This window comes from Oncorhynchus kisutch, linkage group LG28 (genome assembly GCF_002021735.2).
Source record: "Oncorhynchus kisutch isolate 150728-3 linkage group LG28, Okis_V2, whole genome shotgun sequence".
NCBI lineage: Eukaryota > Metazoa > Chordata > Actinopteri > Salmoniformes > Salmonidae > Oncorhynchus > Oncorhynchus kisutch.
In genome coordinates this window covers 33,173,189-33,191,810 of record NC_034201.2, presented here as the reverse complement: position 1 = coordinate 33,191,810, position 18,622 = coordinate 33,173,189, and the positions used below count along the sequence as shown (strand labels likewise).

Here is an 18,622-nt window from a genome sequence, read left to right as displayed (position 1 = left end):
TCTAGCTGGTCGGATTCTGTGTACATATTGAATGGGAACTCAGAGTGATGATGGGTTCACTAGCCTATGTGTGCAGGGCCATCAAGGAGCAGGGTCATGTTCATTGTGCACCAAACGAAGAAGACTTTTTACTACGCTGTGCCCCAATGAGCACAACACGGGTACAAATTTAGGATCTTAATTTAAAGGAAATGTTCAACTTGTAATGTGTTTGTTGTTTAAAAAGGCTTCAGAAGTTTGTAATTTCCACTTAGAAATGTCAGACTTGATTTTCCATTCCGAAAAATGTATCAACCCCTACAAAAATGTCCATTTAATAATTCACATTTCTTGTTGCTGCAGGATTATTTTCCTGCTGTAGCAAACTGGATCAAATTAAGATCCTACATCTTTATGCCTAAAATCTGCTGGCATAATAAAATTGTCTTTCACTTGAAGGAAGATGAATCCAGGGAAAGGGTTTGATTGGGTAATGTGTTGCATTGCTCTTACTATATGCCAGGATAGTGTTTAATAGTGCCTCACCATCCAAAACATTTGGCAACGAAAAATGAAAACAAGCTTTCTTATTGGTCGGATTTAGGTAAGTCCCTCCCTGTTTCGGGCTATTTGCTTCCTATTGGATGTGACCCAGTTTTGTCATTCATTCACAATATTCTAGAGAATCACATGGCAATGCTTGAGGCTAGACCAATTGTTGCTTTAGCTTGCTAAATTTGCAAGCAACAACACGTAGGATGTTATTGACTTTTGATTTACTTAATGACATAAGCATGACATAATGTTGTCAAACTATGTAATATCGGTTTTACTTATACGGTCATTACACTGTTATTAGGCATTATGTGGTCAAGCTAAATTCACCTCTCAAGATGGAAGAAGCCAACGCTGTATGGCAAAGTATTAAAATGGATGGATGGGTAGATTGTTCTATAGCCTACAGAAACAGACAGACACAGACAGATCGTGCTTTTCCATATATGGACCTTAATTTCCACCACCCTGTCCCCTACCCTCCTCTCAGTCCTCCTCCTTCTTCCCCCCACCCCCTCTCCCATTTCATCATCGTCCTCTGTGAATGTTGAGAAGGTCTTGTCCTCTGCAGTTTGACGTCTCTCTCAACCACTGCTCTCAACAAGCATGAGACACTTCGTGACGTCTAGAGAGTCTGAGGGGGCGTGTGCACATTGTAGTAAAACGAAAGTGCACACCGACTCGATTATTCTTCAACCCACACTTGGAGAGGTGGAATCACATAAAAACGAATCGGTCTCAGTCGGCAGGCAGTGAGTGATATTCCAGATTGAGTTGCGGGTCTGTTATTCTAGTGAACAAGGTGTCTGCTATATTGTTGTTGTTTTTACTGCACATCGCAACGATTTATCACCAGAGCCTGTTTTATGTCTAATTATGTGTTTCAAGGGATTCGAATTGAAAACCTTGTCATCTCAATCAGAAAAAAATATATAAAAAAATAGGGGGGAGATCAACAACGTCACGCAAGGACTACTGTTTCAGTCACAGTAAACAACTTTTAACCATCGCCACCGCAAATTGATTGTAGGCCTGTAGTCTGCTATTACACCGCCGCTACACCGCCATCATGCCTAGTCTGCGACAGTCTTACACCGTGACGGTGCCCGAGGAGTCACCGGCATCCACTTTCCCCTTCCTAAAGACGGACCTGCGCAGGAAGAGTCCTCCAATGTCGCGGTCATTGTTGATGTCCACATTTGTGGGTCTGCTTATCAATCAAGCCAAGGTGAGTGCGCCTATTCGGTCTGCAAGCAAAGGGATATTCAGGTGGTCCATGCATTACAGATGTGGAGTGCCCATGCGGTAAATTGTATGGGCACGCCAAATCGATCACACTGTCAGTCGATTTAGTCAATTATGGGCCGATTTGATATTGACAATAACTTGGATAGATTTGTTTTAGTTACAGGAGACATTCCCACCCCAAAATAAGCCCAGTAAAGGATAATGTTGGCAGCTAAATGTACTTACATAATAATGCCATTTATAATCTGTGAGCAACAGATTAAATGTGTTATGAAATTGCTTTTAGAGATTGAGGATTTTTAAACTGTTCCTTCCATGTTGGAACTTGGAATCTTGTCGGTTCCGTGGCGTTAATAGTTATTGATTTTCCAAAGCTAAAGGCAAGTCATTTTAAGTGATGCACCTGTAGGTTGAATAGGCAGGCCTACAAATGATTTCGACACCCGTGATAATATAATATAATTACAATATGTGTGGTGGAATGATGTAACCATACTCAGGCCAATTTAGGCTCAGGTAATTTATGTTGTTGCTTTGTTTACTAAGGTGGATCTAAATAGGGTATGACGGTACAGGAATCGTTTCAATCCAATAGGAAAAGTTTTCACATTGTGTTCAAGGCATCCGGCATTTGAAAACCGCGGAGCGCTCAAGCCAGCTGCCTGTTTGTCACGGTACTCGTACTGTAACCTCGCACAGTTGATTTGGTTACGTAATCCGGCTTTCAGCAGTTTTGCTATGAGCGTTCTCTACCCTGAGGAGTGTGTGCACTGCTGGCCATAATGCATATAATTTAGGCGTACCTCCAGCTGTTCTTTTCTGGCCCTGAATGTAGGCCACGCTTTACAGTACAGGACATTTGTGAGGATACTGATTCATATGTGCCTTTACCTCCAATGTGACATGCAGACTATAGTCTATTGTAGAGAGAATAATTAGGCCTAAAGAAAAAACATCATCTGATGTAGCACTGCCTATCTAAACAACACTGAAATTGTTATTGAAAAAATATATATATTTAAATATATCTAGGCCTAAATGTAAATGTATTATAAATGGTAAGGCCTGTATAATATGGCACAGCATAAGCAGGCAGGAGATCAACATCAGCGGTTGTATTTATTAAGCGTCTGAGAGAAAAATTGCTGATTTAGGATCAGTTTTTGACTTTAAGATCATAATGAATTAGATTACATGGACCTGATCCTAGATCAACTGTGATACGTTTTAAGAATATGGGCCCAGGAATCCTTACATGAACCCTGAGTAAATGACAGGATGGCCTCTAGTGGACAAACCAAAGGCTCACAGTGCTTTATAGCTGCCTGTTTAGCATTCCTTCTATCAGGCAAGTTGTCAACACAAAACCTCATAATGAAACACCAAACAAACCACCATTCATAATCATTGCCCTCAGTGACGGCTTGTCCTTGAAAGTATACACTTGATAAAGAGCAGTGTTTTACATCACAATGTTCCCTGGTTGATAGAGGAAAGCCCTGTCAGCACTTGTGGGCGAAGATAGCCTGATTTGTTGATTGTTGCATAACCGCAACACACATTAAGAACACTGTTAGCACTATTTGCCCTGTGTCACACTAACAATTAGGGCGTGACATTGTGTAATGATGTTTGAGCGAACACCAAGATAAGGAATATCAGCTTTTATCGCCAGGAAAGTCTCACCTTATCTGATGTACAGTACGCTGTGGGTGATAGGGCACATGGATTCTCAGAATGGGCCGAGGGCCTAAATATATGGAAGTCCTTTACCGGGAGAGCAGAATGTTCCTCAGTCAGGACTGTCACCGATAACCATTGAATAACGGTAACACAACATTATCACCGCTTCAACAACATCAATGGTTGTAATACATTATCACTGCTTTATCCACCACAGTTTTGGTCTCATTGGTATGAGCTGTACAGTCAGCCTACAGTGTGTCTGCTGGGTTGTGCTACAGTATGAAGCGAGGTGTGTTTGGATGTGTGCATGTGTGTCCCAGTCACAAGTTGTTTGCCTGTGACCAGTCCTGCACAGTAAGGCTGGAACACAATGTTCTCCCCGCTCTCATACTTTCAATCTGTGCCAACCAATGGAATGACTTCCTCCCCAATGGAATTACTTCCTCCATTGGCCGTCAGCCAATCAGGGCCCTTATTGTTGGACCCACCTCCATGTCCCGAGTGAGCCACATGCCGACAGAGCCCATTCTCCACAGGCCTTTCCTCAGTAATCACTGTACTAGTGTCCCAGTGTCCTGGCTCCGGTGCTATTTGTACCCAGGTTGTGAGGAACTGGCCTGTGCATGCTGCTCAAGCCATATGCTCTGTTTCAGAGCTAACAATGCAGTGTGAACCCAGACACACCCTCTGATTGGCCATGTGCAGCAGCGCAGTCTCTACTCAGTACTCACACTCCAGCTCAATGAGAGTTTGACCTCTAGAGACAAGGCCTACACTGCGCTGACAATGGAAAGTGAACTATGAGAAGTATGAGGCATTTGGTACCTGTCTGGTTGTGAGAAGTGGCATTGTGGTGCTATGTACTGTACAGTATGTGGAGTGGTTTGGTCTGGGACGGAATAGTCACTGACTCATGTCTCAGACTTAATTCACAGTGTGCATGTCTATGGCATGTGTGGACGTTTGTTTTAGGCCTGTATGTGCCTGACTGTTTGTGCTTGCTTGACTATCTGTGTGTGTGTGGGTGTGTGTGTGTGTGTGTATGTGTGTGTGTGTGTACCTGCTTTTAGGCCTGTGTGTGCTTGACTATTGTGTGTGTGTTTGTACCTGCATGTACATGTGATAGCACCCCAGTCCTGTCAGCTGTGGCGTCAGGTGGGTGCTGCCGTATACCAGTTTAGGTGTTTCATTCGTCAGCAGATGTACAGTACCGATGCGTGGCTTCCCTCCCCACATGTTACACTGTCACCAAACCCCCCACCCTAATCTGGACTAGCCTACATAGAACACTAGATGCATGTGTAATATTAATATGTAACTTCCAAGACTTTCCGTTCCCCAGAAATGTCCCTGTACAGCAACGTGTATTACAGGGACACTGTATAGAGTAGGTTACATGTAGCAGTAAGCTTGGAAAAGCAGTATTATCCATTAAACCTGCTTAACCCTGCACTGGTTTAAACCAGTATTCAATACTAAATGAACACATTATCCCTTTAACACCAAGAAAAAAATAGCTGCATTTTTTTGTTGCAGAATATATGTATTTGGCCACAGTGTAGTCCATAAATGAATAATTTATGTTCGCGTGACTTAAACTTTGATATATAATGCATCGGAAATATCTTAACCAGCCTGTTGAGTTGCATTGGAATTTGCATAGACTTTTTAAACAATAAATTAAAAAATGATACATTAATTTATGTTATGACTGCTTAATTTACTTATAATGGAAGATAGGCTTAGTTATATAAGGACTGATATAAAATATTAAGAAAATATGATACATTTGTGTGTCAAAATTATGTTTTAGAGGTCACCAACAAATTGTGGTAAATGAGGTTCGGTTTTGCTCACATTCCCTTCCTTGAATGTGTGTTGGAAAAAATATGGGAGTCCGATAATGAAAACCACACTAAATGGCATTTGTTGAGATGATAAAATATGACAAACAATACCATAGTATTACCATAGTATTGCTATTAGTATCTGTCCTGAACAACAATAGCAATATGGAAGAGATCAGGATATAATTTATCTTTGCCCTGGTTCTAATGCAGGCCTGATAGGTCAGGTTTTGTTCTTTCAGTTGTTGAGCCACAGATGGTGGTTATTTGTGTTTTGGTCATGACAAGCAGTGTCCCTCACCCAACGTCTCACAACGACACAAAGCACACCACTCATGACGTAGCTACCACGTGTGTACTCTGACCTTAAGGCAATGATACACTCTGACCATCAAAAACCCTTCAGACAAGGTCACACCACTCCAGTGAACATCCAACCAGAGCCATGGGAAGGAGGGGTGCTGAGGGTGCTGCAGCACCCCCTGAAAAAGGGGGAATAAAAAAATATATATTAATAATAACATTTATTTAAAAAGAAATTGCAGTCTGTAGCATGGCAATTTTTTGTTGTTGTTGTTGAACATATTATTTTTCTCTAAAGTAGTGCACTGGTCCTTTACCAGTCCTGTATTAGTGGACCGATATAGCCATCTGTAGCGCAGGCAATACAATGGTATGTGTTTGGTCCTGTGTCCCTTTAAGTTGACATGTATCAGGGACTGAGTGAAGAGGGATTTCTGCCTTGCTCTAACCTGTGTCTCCCTGTCTTTGTCTCAACAGAACTCCAAGAGTCCTCAAGGCCTAGTGGGACTGAGAAACCTCGGCAACACAGTGAGTAAACCATTACATCCGCCACTAACACAAGTCTGTTTTTACACTGTGCTTATGTCTGGTTTGTAGCAGATCTGATGTCCACTCTTTGGAATATCTATCCCTGTCACTGAAAAGTGTGCACTTCTAGTCTTAATAAATATTCTCTCCTTTTTCTCTCTCTCTGTCTCCCCCTTCTCTCACCTACTATTTTCTGGTGTAGTGTTTCATGAACTCGATCCTGCAGTGTCTGAGCAACACTCCTGACCTGAGGGACTACTGTCTGAGGAACACACACCGCACCGAACTCAACAACAACTGCAGAGCCAAGGCTGCTCTCATGGAGGGTAAGACACTACTGCTCCAACTGGTTGCACTTTACTTAAGCCTGCAGGTATAATGCATTATTAGAATGACATTAGAAGGATGTTACCAGCTGACCAATTCTGGAAAATTTGACAGTGGACCAGTGCGGAAAAAAAGAAAAGGACAAAATGGTGTAAAAAAAGCACTAATCATGTTTATGCAACATAATAATCATCAACATATTTACAGAACCACCTAAGGGTCACTATAATACTGACCTCTAATTCGTAACAACCTGTATGCTTAAAACGTACACAAATTGTGTCTTAAGTTGATTTGAAACATATAGGAGCTATTCTGTGCATGTACACACACAAACACACACGCACTGATCCCCAGACAGGGTTTGGAGATGGTGAACAGTAACAGTAGTTCTGTCTACTACCTGATTGATATTCTTCACATGGCTCCTCTCCCCTGCAATGTGACCTCTGCTTAACAGTACAATGACTAAAAGTGGTCTCATTTTCTTTCCTCTCTCTCTCTCTCTCTCTCTCTCTCTCTCTCTCTCTCTCTCTATCCCTCTGTCTTTCTCTAACAGAGTTTGCCAAACTCACTCAGACCCTATGGACGTCAGTCAGCAGCGAGGCAATCAGTCCCTCAGACTTCAAGACCCAGATCCAGAGATATGCGCCCAAATTTGTGGGATACAAGTAAGTCTATTCAGAAAAAGGCTGTGGTCTGATCTAGTAATTCTATTTCTATGGCCATAAGTGTGCTGGGAGAAAGCGAGTTCATTTAATGTGAACTTTCTTAACTATTAAAAATGTCATCGTACTTTCTCACCCCTCTCTCTCGCTCTCTCTCTCCATAAGGCATTAATGTAGACACATCTTTTATATTCATTTCTCATTTTGTGGCTGTGGTTGAAATAATAAGCTTTTGAAAGTAAACATCTCTCTTTCTCTCTCTCTCCCCCCATCTCTCTCTCTCTCTCTCTCTCTCTCCTCCAGTCAGCAGGATGCTCAGGAGTTCTTGCATTTCCTATTGGACGGCCTCCACAACGAGGTCAACAGGGTCACAGTGCGGCCCAGGCTCCCATCCGAGGACATTGACCACTTGCCGTAAGTCTCACCTCCCGTAACACCAACCCAGGAGCATGTTAATTAGTTTGAATCGTTTTGAAACAGAAAATGACAATTAGCATTTCTTAGTCTGTTTTCTTCTGCTTGGTGCCTCATGAACACGACCTTGACATGTTCTCCTAGGATTAGACATGCCTAGACATGCCTCATGATATTCAGGCTGTTAACTGCCTTTGTAATGAGTCATGTTTTATAGTTGTTGTTTTTTTAACAAGACCTTCGTACCTTAGATTAAAGTCCCCTGGGATCTGTATTGGAGAGGAGTGTGTCTGTTCTAGAGGAGCTTGTTTGAATGTAAACTGATGTGGGATCTGTGTTTGTCTCCTCCACAGTGACAATGAGAAAGGGAAGAGAATGTGGAACAAATATCTAGAGAGAGAGGACAGCAAAGTGGTTGGTAAGTGTCTGAGTGACTGAGAACAAGTGTGTATATTACAAGTGTGATTTTCATTGTGTGTAATAGTGTATCTGTTTCTCTGTATAGATCTGTTTGTGGGCCAGCTGAAGAGCTCTCTGACCTGCAGTGAGTGTGGTTACTGCTCCACTGTGTTCGATCCATTCTGGGACTTGTCACTACCCATCGCTAAGGTCAGTGTACACACTCACACGCACACTCACATGCAGGCACACACACACAGTGAAATCTGTGCCTAACTGAGGGTGTTTGTGTCCACAGAAAGGTTCAGGGGAGGTGAGTCTGACAGACTGCATGCGACTCTTCACTAAAGAAGACGTACTGGATGGAGATGAGAAACCGGTAAGGGACTATTGCTATGGTGTGTGTCTGTGTCTGTCTGTTATTTGAGTGTTTGGTATTAAAAATCATTTTCCTGTGCATTTGAGTATTTTCAAATGCACAGCCCAACAAGTGATTTTATTTGAGTATTTGAATGCTTATTTTTAAAAACCAAATAGGCGACCAAATTGTATTTAAGAGAATTTTCAAATACTATTTTCAAATAACTGGTTTAAACTCATGGGTGTGTATTTGAGTCAGTGTATTTTAATGTTTCAAATTCTTTCTAAGTTAATTTCCAAATACATCCTCCTCCAGACATGCTACAGGTGTAAAACCAGGCGGAAATGCACTAAGAAGTTCACCATCCAGAAGTTCCCTCAAATCCTTGTGCTTCGTATCCTTTCTATTACTTCATATTAGTGTCCCCATCATTGGTTCCCCCAACAATTAAGTTACTTCCAATCTAGTAGTAATAGTTTTACTAATAGTAATATTTGTTGTGGTAATAGTTTTAGTAATAGTTGTTGTTGTATAATCTTATAGTAGTAGAAGAGTAGCAATAACACTACAACCAGATACATAGCTAGAATGAACTGTCATTTTCAAGGAACTTTGGAGCCAAAGTCGTTGAAATGTTATATATTTCAAAAAGTGTATTAAAAGTTTATGGTTCTGGCTTCTGGGGTTAACCTATGTAGTCAGCTGCCCTATGAAAGCCAGGTAGAGAATTGCATTATAGCAATGCTACAACGCTATCAATATATATCAATATCTAGATATGGTACTATGCTATCAATAGCTATGCTACTATGCTATCAATATCTATGCTATCAATAGCTATACTACTATGCTATCAATAGCCATTTATGCCACTATGCATTCAGTAGCTCTATGCTTCAGCTGTCCATGTGCTTGTCCTTGACCGAGCCCCTGTCCCAGACCTCAAGCGCTTCTCAGAGAACCGTGTTCGAACTAGTAAGCTCTCCACCTACGTCAACTTCCCCCTTAAAGAGCTGGACATGAGAGAATTTTGCTCTGAGAACAGCAGTAAGTAGTACACACACACACTCAACAAACAAGCACTCTGTCTCCTGCTACTTTGATATTATATTGGTTTTCTTTTTAGAAGTGCTTTCAGGGCCATTTCTGAAAAGTCTTGTACAGATATGACGTTTATTGACTGGCCTGATATAAGTACTGACTGGATCATCTGGCTTCATTGAACTCAGGACGCACACACACACTACCGCCCAGTTGAACTGACTTGCTTTGTGGGCTCCTGCTACATGTCATGGACATATGGGCTACATAAAGCCTGGCAGTCTGGTTATATGGATGACATATGCAATGAGCCTATTAGGCCTGGGTCTGATGGTTGATGTTTGAGCCTTGCTCTGTGGACTGCATACAGTATACTATATCTTTATACAGGAGCCCAGCCTTGCTTTGTGTACAGTCTAGATAACCCATCCTCTTTATAAACCAGGCTTAAAACAGACATTGTTTTTCAATGATGTTAGGGGACTGTTGAAACTGAATGCATTGGTGATGTCAATGACATAACACTCATCTTTGTCTCTCTATCTCTCTCTCTGTCTCTCTCTCTCTCTCTCTCTCTCTCTGTGTGTAGTGAATACAGTGTATAATCTCTATGCCGTGTCCAACCACTCTGGGAATACGCTGGGTGGCCACTACACAGCCTACTGCAGGAACCCAGCCCTTGGGGAATGGTACAGCTACAATGACTCCAGGTATGTATTGATACCATGATGTCATATACATCCTCATAATACCACTAGGAGTAGTTTGCTACTATATCAGAGTTAATGGCTCTGTTTTCTGTTTGTATGTTTTCTGTTTGCTTGTTTCTATGTGTGTATATCACTAAGCTGAGTATACAAAGCATTACGAACACTTTCCTGATATTGAGTTGGAACCCCTTTTGCCCTCAGAACAGCCTCTATGCGCAAGGTGTCAAAAGCGTTCCACAGGAATGCTGGCCCATGTTGACTCCACTGCTTCCCACAGTTGTGTCAAGTTGGCTAGGTGTCCTTTGGGTGATGGACCAATCTTGATACACAAGGGGAAATTGTTGAGCATGAAATACCCAGCAGTATTGCAGTTCTTGACACACAAACCAGTGTGCCTGGCACCTACTACCATACCCTGTTCAAAGGCACTTAAATCTTTTGTCTTGCCCATTCACCCTCTGAATAGCACAAATACATAATCCATGTCTCAATTGTCTCCAGGCTTAACAAACCTTGTTTAACTTGTCTCCTCCCCTTTATCTTTTTTAAATTAATTTTTTTACCTTTATTTAACCAGGCAAGTCAGTTAAGAACAAATTCTTATTTTCAATGACGGCCTAGGAACAGTGGGTTAACTGCCTGTTCAGGGGCAGTGGATTGTAAGTGGATTTAACAGGTGTATTCAATAAGGGATCATAGCTTTCACCTGGATTCACCTGGTCAGTCTATGTCATGGAAAGAGCAGGTGTTCCTAATGTTTTGTACACTCAGGGATTATTTCTATATATGTGGGTATGTCTGTATGTCTATAACAATGCTCTGATTAACACACCTGTTCTCTGTGTCCTTACAGGGTGAGCTCCATGTCATCCAGCCAGGTCCGCAGCAGTGATGCCTACGTGCTCTTCTATGAGCTGGCCTCCTCTCATTCACGCCTCTGAAGCTACATGTTATGGATATATGGGCTACATAAAGCCTGGCAGTCTGGTCATATGGATGACATATGCAATGAGCCTATTAGGCCTGTTTCTGGGTCTGATGGTTGATGTTTGAGCCTTGCTCTGTGGACTGCATACAGTATACTATATGTTTATACAGGAGCCCTTGGCACTATGGATTTAGCTTCAACACATAGGCTGCACTGTACTGCCAGGATACAGAGATTGAGTTGTGGTTCAACCATCTTCCGGGGACATTGGGAAGAGCATTGGGACAATGTGAAGGCCCTTTCCAGCTAAAAACATGTCCTTTGAATATCATTGAAAGTCCCGGTGATGTGTGTGTGTGTGTGTGTGTGTGTGGTCACCATGCAGACGGCGAAGATGCCTCTCTATGCACTACAACGAGGACTGTATGACCCCATGCCGGAGTTGTCATTCGTTTCAAGGTCACCACTGAGACATGAAAGACTTTATCACTCCGACCTTCCGTTCTGTAAATGATTCTATTTAAATTAGATGTCATCATATCTGTGACTTTGGAGATGGGATGACTCTCTACCACCATCTGTTGGTGTGCTGTGGTTGTAGGTTTTGCACAACCTCATCTTCCTCCCATTTCAATAGGACTGTGTGTGTGTGCATGTGTGAAAGAGAGAGACAGAGAGAGCGGTCCCTCTCCAACTTCAAACTAGTGGTGGAGATATCATGCCATTGCATAACGAGATTGAGAGAAACTACATCTCTAGCTATGTTTTTTATGACTAAGAGCGTATTTTTGTATTTATAAAACAACATGGTGAATGTAACTGTACTGTTGTTCTAATCATTAAAATATGAATTTTTCACTAAAATCACTATTTTTCAAGTTTCAAGTATTATTGTCATGTGCACAAGTATTGTGAAATGCCATTCTTGTAAGCTCTTTCCCCACAATAGTATTATAAAATAAAGTAGAACAAAAAGCACCAGAAAATAAGTAAGTTACATACAGGGTCAGTTCTCGGGTCAGTGACATTTTTACAATGTGCAGGGATGTGCAGGGATAATGGACTAATAGCGGTAGACATGCATAAGAGTAAGGTAACTAGGAACCAGGATATATGATAAACAGTGGCAGCAGTGTAAATTATGATTGCATGTGCATGTATTTTGTGTGTGTGTGTGTGTGTGTGTGTGTGTGTGTGTGTGTGTGTGTGTGTGTGTGTGTGTGTGTGTGTGTGTGTGTGTGTGTGTGTGTGTGTGTGTGTGTGTGTGTGTGTGTGTGTGTGTGTGTGTGTGTGTGTGTGTGTGTGTGTGTGTGTGTGTAATCCTGTGAGTGTGCATTGAGTCAGTGAAAAAATAAAAGGGTCAATGCATAGTCTGTGTGGCATTTTGGTATATACTGAGTGTACAAAAAATTAAGAACACCTTCCTAATATTATATTTGCATTCAGAACAGCCTCAATTCATCAGGGCATGGACTCTTCAAGGTGTCGAAAGCGTTCCACAGGGATTCTGGCCCATGTTGACTCAACAGTTGTGTCAAGTTGGCTGGATGTCCTTTGGGTGGTTGACCATTCTTGATACACACAGGAAAATGTTGACACTGATAAACCCAGCAGTGTTGCACCTACTACCATACCCTGTTCAAAGGCACTTCAATGTATTGTCTTGCTCATTCACTCTGAATGGCACACATACACAATCCATGTCTCAATTTTCTCAAGGCTTAAAAATTATTTAACCTGTCTCCTCCCCTTCATCTACACTGATTGAAGTGGATTTAACAAGTGACATCAATAAGGGATCATGGCTTTCACCTGGTCAGTCTGCAATGGTAGGATCAGGAGTTCTTAATGTTTAGTGCACTCAGTGTATATCAAAGTTGGATCAGCCTGTAGTGTGGTTTTCCACTTAAATTTTGAGTGTGACTCCAAATCCAGACCGCCATGGGTTGATAAATTTGATCTCCATTGATAATTTTTGTGTGATTTTGTTGTCAGCACATTCAACTATGTAAAGAAAAAAGTATTTAATACAAATATTTCATTCATTCAGATCTAGGATGTGTTATTTTAGTGTTCGCTTAATTTTTTTGAGCAGTGTAGTTTTTGAACACAGGGTCTTATTTAGTGTTAACTGTAGTAAACTGTAAACATGTTTACAATGAAAATGTTTTGCAACCAAAACTAGAGTTTGTTATTGGACATGTTCAGTTAGTCCCTAAATTGTTTTGGTGCGTATTCGTCCGTTTGGTGTCTAGTAAATACGATCGTGGTCTGTTCAAAACTAGGGCTCACAATTGTGCCATTGTCTATCTAATATGCAAACACACCTGTTAGGGCTGGGAATTGCCAGGGACCTCACAATATGATATTATCATGATACTTAGGTGTCGACACGATATGTATTGTTATTCTCAAGGTTCCATATGTATTGTGATTGGATACTGTGATTTTATTGCGATTGTCACGCCTTGGTCTTAGTATTTTGTGTTTTCTTTCTTTATTTGGTCAGGCCAGGGTGTGACATGGGTTTATTTTGTGGTGTGTTTTTGTATTGGGGTTTTAGTAGGTATTGGGATTGTGGTTGTCTAGGAAAGTCTATGGCTGCCTGAGGCGGTTCTCAATCAGAGTCAGGTGATTATCGTTGTCTCTGATTGGGAACCATATTTAGGTAGCCCGGGTTTCACTGTGTGTTTGTGGGTGATTGTTCCTGTCTCTGTGTTATTGTCACCAGATAGGCTGTATAGTTTTTCACGTTCCGTTTCTTGTTTTTGTATTGTCGTGTTTATTTCGTTATTAAACATGTATCGTATTAACCACGCTGCATTTTGGTCCGCTTCTCCTTCTACAGACGAACGTCGTAACAGCGATTCAATGTTCCAAATATATTGCTCACCACGTCTGCTGCAGAGGGAGAAGAGAGAGCCATGAGAAAGCGAGTCATGTGAATAAAAGTACAATAAAGCTGTTGGCTCATCATTTAAAAAGATACCAGAGTTCAAACCAAACTGTATTTGTCAGACCTTTCCGTGAAATGCTTACTTACAAGCTCTTAATTAACCAACAGTGCAGCAAGAAAGAGTTAAGAAAATATTTACCAAATAAACGAAAGTACAAAATAATAAAAAGTAACACAAAATAACATAACGAGGCTATATACAGGGGGGTACCGGTGTTGTGCCAGAATTCTCCCCACCCCTTCTAATTTCCTTAATTTTGTGGCGAAAGTCAAATACTTTCTGTGGCACACATCAGTCAAATACTTTCTATAGAACACACCACGTCAGGATAGACAACCGAAATGAATAGTGAATGTAGGTGTGTTATATTAAACATAAAGGAGGAACCAAAATGAATAATGAACGTGTGTGTTATATTAAACATAAAGGAGGGAATACAATGTTGGCAAGCAATAAACATTTCAGAACAACTATGGCTGGATTATTATCCTTACACTTTCAAAAATACTAGTCGAATAAAACATGGGGGAGATGACGAATTTTGGCAAAGAGATGTATTTATAGACTAATACAAATCAGCGGATTTGGGTACGAGCGACATGGGCAGCCGCCCTTTGCGGCACCTTGCCGGGGCTCGGGTGCGGGTACTGAAGGTGTCGGTTAAAACAAATAACCAAACCGAAAACTGCAGACAAAAATACTTTATGCTACTAAGATCAGTGAAATGTAGGCTAAACTGACAACGGAGTGCATAGCAGAAATTTCAACTAGCAAGCAAGTTGCAGAAATGAGGAACGCGAAAGGGGGGGAAGAATTCTGTCATGGGGGAGATTTTCGGCACAACACCGAGTCAATGTGTGGAAGTACAGGTTAGTCGAGATAATTTCTACATGTAGGTAGTGGTGAAGTGACTGCATAGATAATAAACAGCGAGTAGCAGCAGTGTAAAAAAAACAAATGGGGGGGCGTCAATGTCAATAGTCCGGTTTGCATTTGAAAAATTGTTCAGCAGTCTTATGGCTTGGGGGTAGAAGCTGTTAAAGAGCCTTTGGGTCCTAGACACATGGCGCTCTGGTACCGCTTGCGGTGAGGTAGCAGAGAAAACCGTCTATGACGTGGTGACTGGAGTCTTTTGACAATTTTTGGGGCTTTCGTCTGACACCGCCTAGAATTTACAGTTGAAGTCAGAAGTTCACATACACTTTAGCCAAATACATTTAAACTCAGTTTTTTACAATTACTCACATTTAATCCTAGTCAAAATTACCCGTCTTAGGTCAGTTAGGATCACCACTTTATTTTAAGAATGTGAAATGTCAGAATAATAGTAGAGAGAATGATTTCAGATTTGATTTCTTTCATCACATTCCCAGTGGGTCAGAAGGTTACATACACTCAATACGTTTTTGGTAGCATTGCCTTTAGATTGTTTAACTTCGGTCAAACGTTTTGGGTAGCCTTCCATAAGCTTCCCACAATAAATTGGGTGAATTTTGACCCATTCTTCCTGACAGATCTGGTGTAACCGAGTCCGGTTTGCAGGCCTCCTTGCTCGCACACTCTTTTGTTATGGCCACTCCAATACCTTGACTTTGTTGTCCTTAAGCCATTTTGCCACAACTTTGGAAGTATGCTTGGGGTCATTGTCCATTTGGAAGATCCATTTGCGACCAAGCTTTAACTTCCTGACTGATGTCTTGAGATGTTGCGTCAATATATCCACAATTTTCCACGCTCATGATGCCATCTATTATGTGAAGTGCACCAGTCCCTCCTGCAGCAAAGCACCCCCACAACATGATGCTGCCACCCCTGTGCATCACTGTTGGGAGGAAGTTCTTCGGCTTGCAAGCCTCCCCCTTTTTCTTCCAAACATAACAATGGTCATTATGGCCAAACAGTTTTATTTTTGTGTCATCAGACCAGAGGACATTTCTCCAAAAAGTACAATCTTTGTCCCCATGTGCAGTTGCAAACCGTAGTCTGGCATTTTTATGGCAGTTTTGGAGCAGTGGCTTCTTCCTTGCTGAGCGGCCTTTCAGATTATGTCGATATAGGACTTGTTTTTTGTACCTGTTTCCTCCAGCATCTTCACAAGGTCCTTTGCTGTTGTTCTAGGATTGATTTGCACTTTTCACACCAAAGTACGTTCTGCTCTAGGAGACAGAACGCGTCTCCTTCCTGAGCGGTGTGACGGCTGCGGGGTCCCATGGTGTTTATACTTGCATATTATTGTTTGTACAGATGAATGTGGTACATTCAGGCATTTGGAAATTGCTACCAAGGATGAACCAGACTTGAGGACTACAATGTTTTTTCTGAGGTCTTGGCTGATTTCTTTTGATTTTCCCATGATGTCAAGCAAAGAGGCACTGAGTTTGAAGGTAGGCCTTGAAATACATCCACAGGTACACATCCAATCGACTCAAATGATATCAATTAGCCTATAAGAAGCTTCTAAAGCCATTACCTAATTTTCAGGAATTTTACAAGCTGTTTAAAGACACAGTCAACTTAGTGTATGTCAACTTCTGACCCACTGGAATTGTGATACAGTGAATTATAAGTGAAATAATCTGTATACAATTGTTGGAAAAATTACTTGTGTCATGCAGAACGTAGATGTCCTAACAGACTTGCCAAAACTATAGTTTGTTAACAAGAAATTTGTTGAGTGGTTGAAAAGCTCCAACCTAAGTGTATGTAAACTTCAGCTGTAGGTCCTAGATGGCAGGAAACTTGGCCCCAGTGATGTAACAGGCCGTGTGCACTACCCTCTGTAGCGCCTTATGGTCAGATGCTGAGCAGTTGCCATACCAGGCGGTGATGCAACCGGTAAGGATGCTCTCAATGGCGCAGCTGTAGAACTTTTTGAGGGTCTGGGGACCCATGCCAAATCTTTTCAGTCTCCTGAGGGGGAAAAGGTGTTGTCGTGCCCTCTTCACGACTGTCTTGGTGTGTTAGTTTGCTGATGATGTGAACACAGAGGAACTTGAAACTCTCGACCCGCTCCACTACAGCCCTGTCAATGTTAATGGGGGCCTGTTCGGCCCGTCTTTTCCTGTAGTCCACGATCAGCTCCTTTGTCTTGCTCACATTGAGGGAGAGGTTATTGTCCTGGCACCACAATGCCATATCTTTGACCTCCTCCCTATAGGCTGTCTCATCGTTGTCAGTGATTAGGCCTACCACTGCTGTGTCGTCAGCTAACTGAGGGGCCCCAGTGTTGAGGATAAGCGTGGCAGACATGTTGTTGCCTACCCTTATCCTACCCTTGCCTACCCAGTTGCAGAGGGAGGTGTTTAGTCCCAGGGTCCTTAGCTTAGTGATGAGCTTTATGGGCAGCATGGTGTTGAACACTGAGCTGTAGTCAATTAACAGCATTCTCACATAGGTGTTCCTTTTGTCCAGGTGTGAAAGGGCAGTGTGGAGTGTGATTGAGATTCCGTGATCTGTGGATCTGTTGGGGTGGTATACAAATTGGAGTGGGATGATGCTGTTGATGTGAGCCATGACCAGCCTTTCAAAGCACTTCATGGCTCCTGACGTGAGTGCTATGAGGCGGTAATCATTTAGGCAGGTTACCTTCGCTTCCTTGGGCATAGGGACTATAGTGGTCTGCTTGAAACATGTAGGTATTACAGACTCGGTCAGGGAGAGGTTGAACATGTCAGTCAAAACACTTGCCAGTTGGTCCACACATGCTTCCAGTACACGTCCTGGTAATCCATCTGGCCCTGCGGCTTTGTGAATGTTGACATGTTTAAAGGTCTTGCTCACATCTGCTACCAAGAGCATTATCACACAATCGTCTGGAACAGCTGATGCTCTCATGCATGCCTTAGTGTTGCTTGCCTCTAAACGAGCATAAAAGGCATTTAGCTAGTCTGGTAGGCTCGCGTCACTGGGCAGCTCGCGGCTAGGTTTCCCTTTGTAGTCTGTAAAAGTTCTCAAGCCCTGCCACATCTGACGAGAGTCAGAGCCGGTGTTGTAGGATTCTAGCTTAATCCTCTATTGATGCTTTGTCTGTTTGATGGATTGTCTCCTTGAAAGCGGCAGCTCTGGCGGTTAGCTCAATGCAGATGTTGCCTGTAATCCATGGCTACTGGTTCGGGTATGTACGTACAGTCACTGTGGGGAAGATGTCGTCGATGCACTTATTGATGAAGCCGGTGACTGAGGTGGTATACTTCTCGATGCCATTGGATGAATCCCGGAACATAATCCAGTCTGTGCTAGCCAAACAGTCCTGTAGCGTAGCATTCGCGTTATCTGACCACTTCCATATTGAGCTAGTCACTGGTACTTCCTGCTTTAGTTTTTGCTTGTAAGCAGGAATCAGGAGGATAGAATTATGGTCATATTTGCCAAATGGAGGATCGGGGAGAGCTTTGTATGCATCTCTGTGTGTGGAGTAAAGGTGGTCTAGAGTTTTTTTCCTTCTGGTTGCATATGACATGCTGGTAGAAATGAGGTGAAACGGATTAAGTTTGCCTGCGTTAAAGTCCCTGGCCACTAGGAGCGCCACTTCTGGATGAGAATTTTCTTGTTTGCTTATGGCCTTATACAGCTGGTTGAGTGTGGTTTTAGTGTCAGCATTCATTTATGGTGGTAAATAGACGACTACGAATAATATAGATGAGAACTCTTTTGGTAGATAGTGTGGTCTAC

At 42.1% G+C, this 18,622-nt stretch overlaps 1 protein-coding gene across 1 annotated transcript; it reads left to right on the top strand.

Annotated features, from left to right (window-relative positions):
- The first annotated feature begins 1,083 nt into the window (after positions 1-1,083).
- On the top strand, positions 1,084-11,861 carry LOC109873305 (ubiquitin carboxyl-terminal hydrolase 2). Its single transcript, XM_020464959.2, has 12 exons — positions 1,084-1,762; positions 6,096-6,146; positions 6,349-6,472; positions 7,033-7,144; positions 7,445-7,555; positions 7,909-7,973; positions 8,061-8,164; positions 8,253-8,333; positions 8,631-8,709; positions 9,255-9,362; positions 9,946-10,066; positions 10,920-11,861. The coding sequence occupies exons 1-12, from the start codon at positions 1,604-1,606 to the stop codon at positions 11,005-11,007; spliced, it is 1,203 nt and encodes a 400-aa protein (XP_020320548.1). The 5' UTR covers positions 1,084-1,603; the 3' UTR covers positions 11,008-11,861.
- The last annotated feature ends 6,761 nt before the right edge of the window (positions 11,862-18,622 follow it).

Bases quoted from the DNA above. Each gene is read 5' to 3' on its own strand.
- LOC109873305 (XM_020464959.2), top strand. From the start codon at position 1,604: ATGCCTAGTCTGCGACAGTCTTACACCGTGACGGTGCCCGAGGAGTCA. The intron at 7,145-7,444 runs GTAAGTCTATTC...TCTCTCCTCCAG, and splicing joins CCCAAATTTGTGGGATACAA to TCAGCAGGATGCTCAGGAGT. The intron at 8,165-8,252 runs GTCAGTGTACAC...TTGTGTCCACAG, and splicing joins TGTCACTACCCATCGCTAAG to AAAGGTTCAGGGGAGGTGAG.